Raw genomic sequence first — 10681 nt, forward strand, 5'->3', positions numbered from 1 at the left:
GCACCTGGGCCTTATACTGGCCCAGAGCAGACGCCAGGAAATGTCTGAGAGTGGTGATGCCAGGCCTTATTTCTGCAGATTACACCTACTTCTACAAGGGCCGGGACTACTGGAAGTTTGACAACCAGAAACTGAGTGTGGAGCCAGGGTATCCACGCAACATTCTGCGAGACTGGATGGGCTGCAACCAGAAGGAGGTGGAAAGGCGGAAGGAGCGGCGGCTGCCCCAGGATGATGTGGACATCATGGTGACCATCAATGACATGCCAGGCTCTGTAAATGCTGTGGCCGTGGTCATCCCCTGCATCCTGTCCCTCTGCATCCTGGTGCTGGTCTATACCATCTTCCAGTTCAAGAACAAAACAGGCCCTCAGCCTGTTACCTACTATAAGCGGCCAGTCCAAGAGTGGGTATGAGCAGTCCAGAGCCCTCTCTGTCCACTTGGTCTGGCCATCTAGGCCCTCCCTCACCAGGGTCTGAGGGGCAGCTCTGGCCATTGCCCACTGGGGCCAGCAAGGCCCTAGGCCAGGATCATACAGCTGAAGTGGTGGGTGTGTTGGCCTAGGCTGAGGGCAGGGAGTAAAGGGGGCTGGGCCCTGGGAGGGTATCTAGCACCCAGGTGCCAGCCTTCTATCCTGGGTGAAATACTCTTACACAAGAGAACAGACTAGGCCACATCAGGAGGCAGGGGCTGTGCCAGGAGTCCCTGTGGTCACTGAATCCTGTGGTGTCTATGAGGCACCATAGCTCAAGTCCTGGCTGGGACCCAGCACTCCCCATGGGAAGCCAGCACTAGCTCTCATCCCCCATCCGGGAGATACGCCCAGTCCTAGTCCCCTTCTGCCAACACCTGCTGGTCAGATGTTCCCCTACCCATCCCACCCTTCCTGTCCTCCAAGGTTACAGGACCCCTGCTGCCAACAGTGGACGACAAGCCTGGGATCTCCCCACTGGCAAACAGCAGATCCCTCAGGAAACCTGCTGTACTCATCAGGTCTCCTCTGAGACCCAGAATTTAGGGTCACATGCTGCAGGCAGGGCTGTGGCCCAGCTGGATCTGACAAGGACCCAGATGTCATGTCGTGAATATTTAATGTCCTGTCACTACTGTTTAAAGTCCCATTTTGCAAAGGCTGCTTGAGGCACTAAGGTGAATTAGCGGTGACTGTCTCGGTGATGAGGCCACGGTGGTGGCCCTCCCCCAGGTGATAAGGACCAAGGTGCTCCTAAGGCCACACTAGCCATCTAACACTAGCTGAGGCCCTGCTGTGAGGCTCAAGAGCTGGGACAAGACCTGACCCCACTTCTGGAGGCTGATCCAAGTTTGCGACTGTCCTCCAATGCCCTCTCCACTAACCCTATCCCCAGCCCTGCTCTAGCCTGTTACTTGTGGACCAATCAGGTAAAGCAGAATGGCTCCAAGGCCACCAGTCTCAGCCTTGGAGTAAAGGGCCCAGAGCAGCCTTCTTAAATACTCAGCACCCACATCCCCTGCTACCCTGAGGCAGCTCAGTCTCAGCCTGCAGTGTTATGCCATGAGCTTAGCCCTGGCAGCCCAGCTTACTGGGCCCCTTTTCCTGTATTGTTCTTAGGAAAAGGGCACCAACTGGTAGCAGCTCCAAGCCTAGGGGCCTCCCTTTGTGACTTTCTCAGACCCACTGTTCACTTCTGGCAGGAGTTCCTAGGGCTCAGCTTTCATTGCTCCAGCCCAGCAGACAGCACTGCTTGTCACCAAGGAGCCCTAGAGAAATCCAAGGGTGCAGTGACACCCCCAGGCTCTCCACCAAAGCCAAGAAGTGGTGTCAGGCAGTCTTCTGGGTGCTAGCAGGGTCTCATATGCCATTCCTGCCCTCTGAGCCCACATGGGCCTTCCCCCTACCCCGTGGCCTCTGGGCTTTGGGTCGGCCTACCCTGTAGCACAGACAGGGACTCCTGCTACCCTGTGAACTGTCCTGAGTTAAATCTATGGTGCCAGAGGCACCTATGTGGGTCCACTGTGTCCCCTCTCATCATCATCTTGTTTTTTTCTTTTTGGCCAAGGGCAGGCTCCCTGGGGCAGGCAGGGAATAACTGCAGTGATATTAGTGATTCGTAGGTTTGTACAGTGTTTTATACTTTGCAAAGCACTTTATTAGCTCACATCGGTCCAACTCACGTGAAATTCGTGTAGGCCCTGGGAGGCCGAGGGTAACGCTCATGCCCTCAGATGAAGCATGGAGGCCGAGGGTAACTCTCATTATGCCCTCAGATGAAGTTCTGTTATTTGCCAGAGCCATCCAGAGGGCTGGCTGGGTCTTTTGTCTCCATCTGTGGACTCCTCTGAGGTCTGAGATAAGTGTGTCCTCTATCCATCGCTTCCTCATTCCCTCTCCCACTCCCTCCCTGGCCCCTCTCCATTCCTCAGGTTGGTGCTCTCACTTCCTGAAAGCTCTAGGCCCCGCCTCCCAGGCTCCTATTGGCTCCTGGTACTACAAGGGCAGCTGAGAAAAAGCAGGAGATGGAGGCAGGTAGCCCAGACTGCAGATGTGAGGCATATGGGGCCAGGCCCAAAGAGGGCTCCACCTGGAGGCTTCCAATCTTGGGATTCTCCTGCCTCTGGTCACCTGTTTGTTCATCACCCCAGGACAGGGCAGTCAGACTGAGGAGAAAAGCACTAGTGGCCATAGAGCCCAGCTTTCCCTCAGCCTGGGGGACATCACAGCATTTCAGTGTCGGTCACATTTTAAACTGATCAGCCTTTGTATAATGTTTTTTAAATCATTTCTAAATAAAACTGAAAGACAGAGTGTGTCATTTCTCTGAGGTATGGGAATGAAGACACGAGTTTTGTTTTGGTTTTTCTGATCAAGTTCTAAGAAGTGGCCTTACAAAGCTTCAGGGTACTCTCTGGGGTGTTTCAGAGCTGCCCCAAATATCATTTGTTGGATTAGCAATCAGACATCTTCCCTCTCCAAAAAGAGGGGAAGGAACTACCTTATGGGGAGTATGGGTTCTTTTTGTTAGTAAGCAGGTTAGTCTATGGCAGATATCCCTTCTGTATGCACTTTAATGCTGTATTATTGGTTCAATAAAGGCATTGATACTACCAGAAAAAGAAAAAAAGAGAGCGAGCAGTATGGGAAGTCTCACAGGCAAATGCTTTTCTGAGCTCAAGACACACAGTGCCACCACCTGGGACACAGGAAGGGACTCAGTTCAAGCGATTAAGGGTCAGACAGGCCGGGAGGTCAGCAGTCGTAAGGTCTCACCAGAAGGCGTGGCCCAATTCTGGTTCAGGGAAGGATGCCCCCAGACAGCTAGAAGGATGGGGGTGAACATGGTCAGGGCTGGCTTTGGTTACTGGCCGGCTGACAAACAAGTTGAAGGGATGACCAGTGCCCGCAGCCTCTGGCCGACCTCTCCAGGCTCTGTTGATCTGCGGGGATTGGGAAGACATGGGGGTCCCAGGGAGGGAAGAGGCCGGCTAGCCCAAGGCTACATGGTTGGGCCGGCATCTCGGCACCCTCCCAGGCAGCACAGTCAGTCAGTACCAGGAGGTGCAGGCGATGAGGAAGCGCACGTCGTCCAGCGGCCCCCAAGGGCCGGGCTCAGGCTCCGGCCGGGGCTGGGGCTGGGGCTGCTCCGGGGGCGCTGGCGCCAAGGGCTCCGGCTGCGTCGGCTCTGGTGCTCCCGGGTCGCCACTCAACTGAGCGCCCATGGTCTGCGGGATAAGGCCATCAGGGTCGCGCCACCAGTACCATCCCACTCTCTCCCCACACCTAACTGTAACCTCACCTCCAGGAGCCAGGCCAGTCAGCTTAATCGCACCTCAGCTGGGCTCGGCCGTACGTGACGTCATCGCGTACTCGAGCGTCACTGCGTACACCACCCACTTCTTCCAGGGTGGGAACAGGAGCTCTCAGCTAGGGGGCGGGGCCACAAGCACAGCTCCCGAACCCCGCCCTGCACCCTACGCTCCACCGGGTCCAGCCGGGAATGGCCGCACAGTCTGTACCTGCCAGAAGCTTCCCACCCACTCGGCTATTTAGGAAAGGTACTTTTAGTCAAAAAGGACAAGAATGCCGGAGGTGGGAAGTAAAAGATGGGACATTTTTCTTAGGGAAATCAGAGAGGACCAAAAGTTGTGTGGAAAATGTGCGAACAGAGGAGGGTGCTTTCTTCCCTAGCCCTGGGATGAAGCCTCCTGTTGATAATGGCAGAGAAGGCTGTGTGTATGGCTCTTTCAACATTCCTAGAATGCTTAAAACGGGGAGGTGTGGCACAGGCTGACGCCCACAAATAGCACACTCAGAAAGGCCAAGAGGCAGATGCCCTTTAATTGGGGTACCCCAGAACAGCAGCATCCTCATCCATTAGCCAAAGCACTGACAGCCAGAGTGACATGGCGGGCTTTTCCAGGAACAACAGATTCAGAAGATGGCACTGGTGCAGGGCTGGGCCCCTAGCCACTGTTTCACTGATCCCTCTGCCACACCTTCCTGGTAGCAGCAAGTACAGACTAGGTGAGGCAGGGAGGAACGAGCTGGGGCACAGCATGGAAGGTGACTCAGGTGAGGCTGCAAGAGAAGGAGGAGCACTGTCAGGTGTGATTCACCGGGCACACCTCACCCCCAGCCCTAGACCTGTGTTCTAGCTAAGCCCAGAGGAGCCACCCTCAGAGCCTGGCCCCATCTGGATGCTGGTCTGACTGCATCCCATGTTACACAGTAGACTGGAGTTCTCCATGTTTAAAGACTAAGATTCCTTTCCCACTCAGGTTGGACTATTGTGTTTAATTAGTTACTGGTCATAAACTAGAACCTCAGAATATTAGAGAAGGTAGTAAAAGAACTCAATCAAAGGAACTGTTGTACTCAGGCCACAAGTCACCCAGACACAAGGCTGAGCCAGAACTCCTTTTCAGAATTCCCCTTTATGGGTGCTACTAAGCACAAGGACCACAAGCATTAGGCTGAAAAACATATCTGCCCTGTAAGGACTGAAGAACACTCTTACTGGAATTAGCCTGGTTGATGATTGTAAAACTGGAATAGGCACATATTCTAGTCATATACCTGGTATCTTCATTCTGAGATCTCACAGACACCTTGAATGAGTTCACAAACCAAAGATGCTGGTGAGCGTTCTCGCTTTCTTTCAGTAACTATTCCTGCTTATTATCTTACTACACAGGAAAGCAGGACCAGAAAAAGGCTGACCAATGCTGAGGAATGTAGCAATTCTACCTGGTGTTAGTGACAGTCTCTACAGTTTTATCACTAATGCAGTATTTACTGGAGTTTTTTGGTATGTTTCAACTATTATATCACTGACAGTTCTCAGGTTGCTAAGAGATTCACTGTTCTTTACTCAAATAATTAACTGTAAATACCATTTTCCATACAATCTTCCAAAAGGATAAGAAATGTAGTTTACTCATCACCACATCACTATTGCCTGGCATATAAAGTTACTGAACAAGATTTTTCAGGCTAGGGATGTAGCTTAGTGGTATCACATTTGCCTAGCAGGCAGTAGGCCCTGGGTTCCATTTCCAGTTCCACAGGAAAAAAAGAAAACCCAAACTTTCAATTGCTTACCAGTACTGACAGCAGTTACTAAATGTGCTTCCCAAAATGCTCCAATCAGAATCACCCAAGATAGCTTATTAAAAGAAAAAGCACAAGAGATGGGCCCCAGTACAGACCTACAGAATCAGAATCTGTGGGTTGACATCAGAAAGTTCTGTAAATAAGAATCTCAAGACACATGAAACCCCAAACCACAGGATACCTCAATAGGCATTTAGTATTGGGCACTCTAGAAATACTATTCCCCTTCACACAACTCACATTTCCCCATCTCTGTATCTGCCTGTCTCTGTATATTCAAACATACTCATTCCCTGAAGAATTAAATGATCTTCTAGAAAACTTACATTATCCCAGAAAGTTTCCCACCAGGCTTTCCAAGCCATCCATCCCAGGACAGATAAAAGTACAGTAAGTCCCAAACTTATGGACATCCAAGTTGTGAACTTTTAGATACAAATGGACCTCCCATTATGAATATTCACAGATGTAAATAAATTGCAGAAGTAGCTCACCTTAACCTTAACCCTGCACCACCATTTTAAGGTAACTATAAAGTAAAAATAATCCACAGTATTTCTGTATTTGAACTTTTTGTTTTACATTATTTCTGTCAAAGGTGCCTAAGATTCACTTTATCAGATGCACAGTGGAACATGACTTATGAACATTCTTCCAGAACAGAACTCTAAATCAGAGACTTACTGTACTTTCAATTTTCCTTGAAAAAAGCTAAAAGGTATTATTTAATTTTAAGAGAAAGCTAGAAGTTATTATGTAATTACTATACCCTCTTCCCCTGGGCCATGCCCCATGAAGCCTTGCCTATGGGGATGAAACATATCAGGCAAGTGAAAGAAAAGGGAATAGGGTCTCTTATTTGGCACTTGCTCTACCTTGGGGTTTCTAGCCTCTACAGCAGATGTGACAAGCCTACTACACGTGTACCACAGCCAGCTATTTGTTCTAAAACATCTGCAATCATTGTTCTAGAGTCTCTGTTCAGGGCAAGACAGGCATGAGAAAGGTCCTCAGTGAAGTATGAGGGGAGATGGAACTACAAGTACCCTCTGCTCCTGAAAAGAGATTCTAAAGCCTTACACCTTCAGATCTCCTGAGTAAGGGCCCTGTGGTTGTTTTTCTAACACACAAACCACCAGACTTTGATTTTGATGTAATAACCACCCTAACCAGTCTAAGAGCTACTTAGAAATCAGAAGTCTTCAGTATTTTCTCTTTCTTTCTTTCTTTCTTTCTTTCTTTCTTTCTTTCTTTCTTTCTTTCTTCTTTTTTTGGTGGTACCAGGGGTTGAACTCAGGTCCTTGTGCTTGCCAGGGAAGCACTTATTCCACTGAGCCATCTCCCTGGCTTCTTTTGGTTTTTTGATACAGGATCTTGCTATGTGGTTTGGGCTGGCCTTGAACTCACTAAGCAGTTCAGACTGGCCTCCAATTTGCAGTGATCTTCCTGCTTCAGCCTTCCAAGTGCTGGGATTTAAGGTGTACACCACCACACCCAGCTTCCTCAGCATACTGAAGTAGTCTTCCCAACTTCCACAGCCAACATCCTCTCTCTCTGTCTGTCTGTCTCTGTCTTTGCCAGGCACTTATGACACTAAGCAACATTTCCAGCCCAACAGCATCTCTTTCATTTTTCAGGTGACAGGCACTGGATGGAGATTGCTAAAATGTAATATTGCTATCTCCAGTGCAAATACAAACTGCGAAAAAACATCGTCAGTGTGAACAAATAAGAAGGACCACCGGAAAGTTCTTTCTAGGGCCAGGGAAATACCTCAGCAGCTTAAGCACCTGCTGGACAAGCACAAGGTGCCCAGTTTGATTCCTGGTATCCAACGGCCCGCCAACCCCAGAATTGGGCATGGTGAGGGGTGCTACATGTCTGTAATCCCAGTGATGGGGAAGCTGAGAAAGGAGTCTAAACTGCACAGTAAGACTCTGTATTAAAAAAAAAAAAAAAACACCTCTGCACGAGAGCTAAATCTGCAAAAGATGAGCACATGCTCAGGAAATGCTAGCTGGCTGTGTCCTGTGATTGCTCAGCAGTGTGTGGGTACATGCTTGCATGTGAGGACCACCTGCCAGGAGAAACAATTCAGTTCCCAGCACAGGTGGCATCTGCTTCCCTACCCTCAAAGGAAAAGAAAGCCCATACCCTGACCCCGCGTACCTGTCAATGAGGGAATCCCTCATGCTGGTGGCGATGGTGCTAGGCTGGGCTTCATTCAGCTTAAAGACGCTCTCTACCACCGACAGCTCCGTGCTGGTTGTATCCAGCCCGCAGAAGGCACACCAGTCGTTCACCACCATCCCGGCAGCAATCACATCACTGCCTCGGTTCACAGTGCCCGCCTGCCAAGATTGGGCTTGGCATGGGCACGGCACAGCACAGCAGCCAAGTCTCTCCCCTCCCCCATGAGGGCTCTTCCCAAAGCCTGCTTCCTGAATCTGAACCCTGATCCCAAAATAGGGCAGGTGAGGACCCAGATTCCAGAAGGCTGGGCAAAGGATCTGTCTCAGCAAGGGCAGGGGCCAGGCCACAGGAAGTCTTACCACGAGGGGCACCTGGAGAAGAGAGGACAGCTCATCCTGCTCTTCAATTGAAGTCTTGGGATGCACCAGTCCTCCCTGATTGCTGAAGACACAGTAGCTTCCTACTAGCACCTGCTCAGCCACTGTCTGTCTGAAGACTTCCACCTTGAGCACATCAGCCAGGATTTCTTCTGTCTCCTGTCAGTCAAAGATACTGCTGCTCAGGGCTCAGGACAGGCAGGCAAGAAACAGGAACCCTTCATGCCAGAACCCAGAGGCCCTCATTTCTCTGCTACACAGCTACACATGGAAGCCTCACTCAGGAAACCACAGACTACAGCTTAGCACAGAGTCTGGGCCAGCCCTGGAGCTCTCAGACCCAAGCATGCCCTGAACACTGGGCTTGCCCCCATCTCACCCTCTTCTCTTTAACACACCCTCCAGTTGGACTGCCAGTCCTCCGTGCTGGCTCACATCTGGCCACTCCTCCAAACCTCCTAATCCTGAAGGACTAATGGTCTTCCAGCTTCTGACACTGACCATACCATCAAGGCCTCTGTTATGGCTGCTGTTCCTACTGACTGCCTGATATACACGAAAACCACAAGAGATGAGGCGAACTTCTGACTGTGGGGTAGAAACAATAGCTCAACACAGCCTAGGCTAGTCCTGTGGCTCTTGAGCCAAACTGGGCTACCTCACCCTGTCCAGGTCTGGGTGGACCAAGGCCACATAGTCATTGCAGGTGGTAACATTGCCCAGGGCTGAAAGTCGCTCTTCTACCCGCCGGATCTGCACTGAGTCTGGGAGGCAGTTGCGAATGTGCTGCAGCTCCTGGTCAGTGGTGTTGTTGGGCAGCAGGAGCCCATGCCTGTTCCCTGGAGAGACCCAAATTGGAGGGTGAGGCAAACACAGGCTATAAATAAGGAGATGCTTCTGGGACCTCAGCAATCAAGACACAACCCAACCCAGCCCAGCCCAATTACGATTCTCCAGGATGGCTTTAGTCTCAACCCCAGCCCTCTAGTCCAATGATCCATACATAAGATAAGATTGTGAGGTTCCCGGGCTGGGGATAAAGCTCAGTGTCCCAAGTGCCTGCCTGGCAATAAGGTTCTGAGTTTGATTCCTGGTACCAAAAAAGAAAAACAAACAAACAAAAAAAAACAGATCCAGGTGCCTTAGGCAGGCCAAGATGGCTCAAGAATCTATCCCAGCCAGAGAGATAGCTCAGCAATCTAAATGCCTGCCTGGCAAACGCCAAAGATCTGGATTCAATCCCTGGTACCACATGCTGTACCAGTCTGCCCCAGCACACTGAGCGAGCATGGTGGTGCATGCCTGTAATCCCAGCTCTGGGGAGGTTGAAAACAGGAGGATCACTATGAGTCTGAGCTATGTAGTGAGACCCTGTATCAAATATAATAAAATTAAAAACAAATAAAAGGTTGCTAGATTAAAAAAGAAGAAGAATCTATCGTGATAAGCCTTACTCATTTTCTCTACATCAAATGGAATTTTTTTTTCTTGGTACAGGGAATCAAAAGTAGGACCTTGTGCTTGTCAGGCTGATGAGCAGTCTCCCTGGCCCTACATCAAATGGAGAGAATAAAATAAATAGAAATGGCCTTTGGCATGAGCTGTATATTTTGATGCTTAAAAATTCAGCTGGTGCCACTTAAAGATATACTTATAAGTGAAATAAACCAGACCCACATGTGTAAATATCGTATTGTCTCTCTAGTATAAGAACTTAAAAGAGGAATTACATATAGAAAGTTGTAACAGAAATAAAAGGAAAGCGAGAACTTGAGGACTGGACAATGAGGAGTGGGCAAGGAGAAAAGCTGGGAAACGTGACAGGGACAAAGTCATGCATTTGTACGCACGAGATGGGTGGGGCAGTGATCCTGGGATACATCAGCGGGTTTCTGAGACTAGTGGTTGGCTGGTGAGATTCTCACCCTGACTAACTGTATATGCTGCTGCCCGTGAGCCAGGCGGCTGCACTGAGGATGGTGATGTGTAATAGAGGGGTCACGCTTGGAGTGCCTGCCATCCTGGTCTTCTAAATATGTACTTTTTGTCATGACATACCATTTATTGCATAATGTCTGTCAAGTAAAGGGTTTTTTTTTTTTTTTAAGGGTAATAAATGAAAAAAAAAAAAAAAAGACACAAGAATAAGAAAAAAAAAGTCACAGGTCTGTCCTGTTACAATTCTGTATATGGTTAAATTTCTAAATTTCTTTGTAAAAATATGTAAATGCTTATTTCTTTTATAAAATTATTTTCCTTCATATTCTGTAAGGACTTAAAGTTCAACATATCAATATTTGATGGAAAATACCTGTTCCATGATATGCCAAAGCCTGGCCCTAGCCTTTCAAGGTCAGTGAAGACTCGGGACATGGGAGAACCTGTACTGTAATAACATGTAACTCAGTTGTGCTCCAAATTTTCTGATCAAGAAGATTATGGAGGGGCTGGCGAGATGGCTCAGTGGTCTAAAGCACCTACTTAGAACAGGCTCAGCAAAGCACAGGGACCGCGGTTCAA

The 10681-nt window shown here is 49.3% G+C and overlaps 2 protein-coding genes across 2 annotated transcripts in view; one reads left to right on the plus strand and one right to left on the minus strand.

The window, feature by feature from the left end:
- Window positions 1-2213, plus strand: part of Mmp24 (matrix metallopeptidase 24) — a 46111-nt gene extending 43898 nt beyond the window's left edge. Inside the window, exon 10 of the mRNA XM_004630983.3 lies at window positions 79-2213. Coding sequence (XP_004631040.3) covers window positions 79-416 — 338 coding nt within the window. The 3' untranslated portion in view covers window positions 417-2213. The remainder of the gene's footprint in view (window positions 1-78) is intronic.
- A 2077-nt stretch (window positions 2214-4290) lies between these two features.
- The window catches only part of Eif6 (eukaryotic translation initiation factor 6), a 22894-nt gene continuing 16503 nt past the window's right edge, over window positions 4291-10681 (minus strand). Inside the window, exons 4-6 of the mRNA XM_004630849.3 lie at window positions 8144-8320; window positions 7761-7942; window positions 4291-4556 (exon numbers count right to left, since the gene is read on the minus strand). Coding sequence (XP_004630906.1) covers window positions 4547-4556; window positions 7761-7942; window positions 8144-8320 — 369 coding nt within the window. The 3' untranslated portion in view covers window positions 4291-4546. The remainder of the gene's footprint in view (window positions 4557-7760; window positions 7943-8143; window positions 8321-10681) is intronic.

This window comes from Octodon degus, unplaced genomic scaffold (assembly GCF_000260255.1).
Source record: "Octodon degus isolate 3935 unplaced genomic scaffold, OctDeg1.0 scaffold00037, whole genome shotgun sequence".
In the NCBI taxonomy this organism is placed as follows: Eukaryota; Metazoa; Chordata; class Mammalia; order Rodentia; family Octodontidae; genus Octodon; species Octodon degus.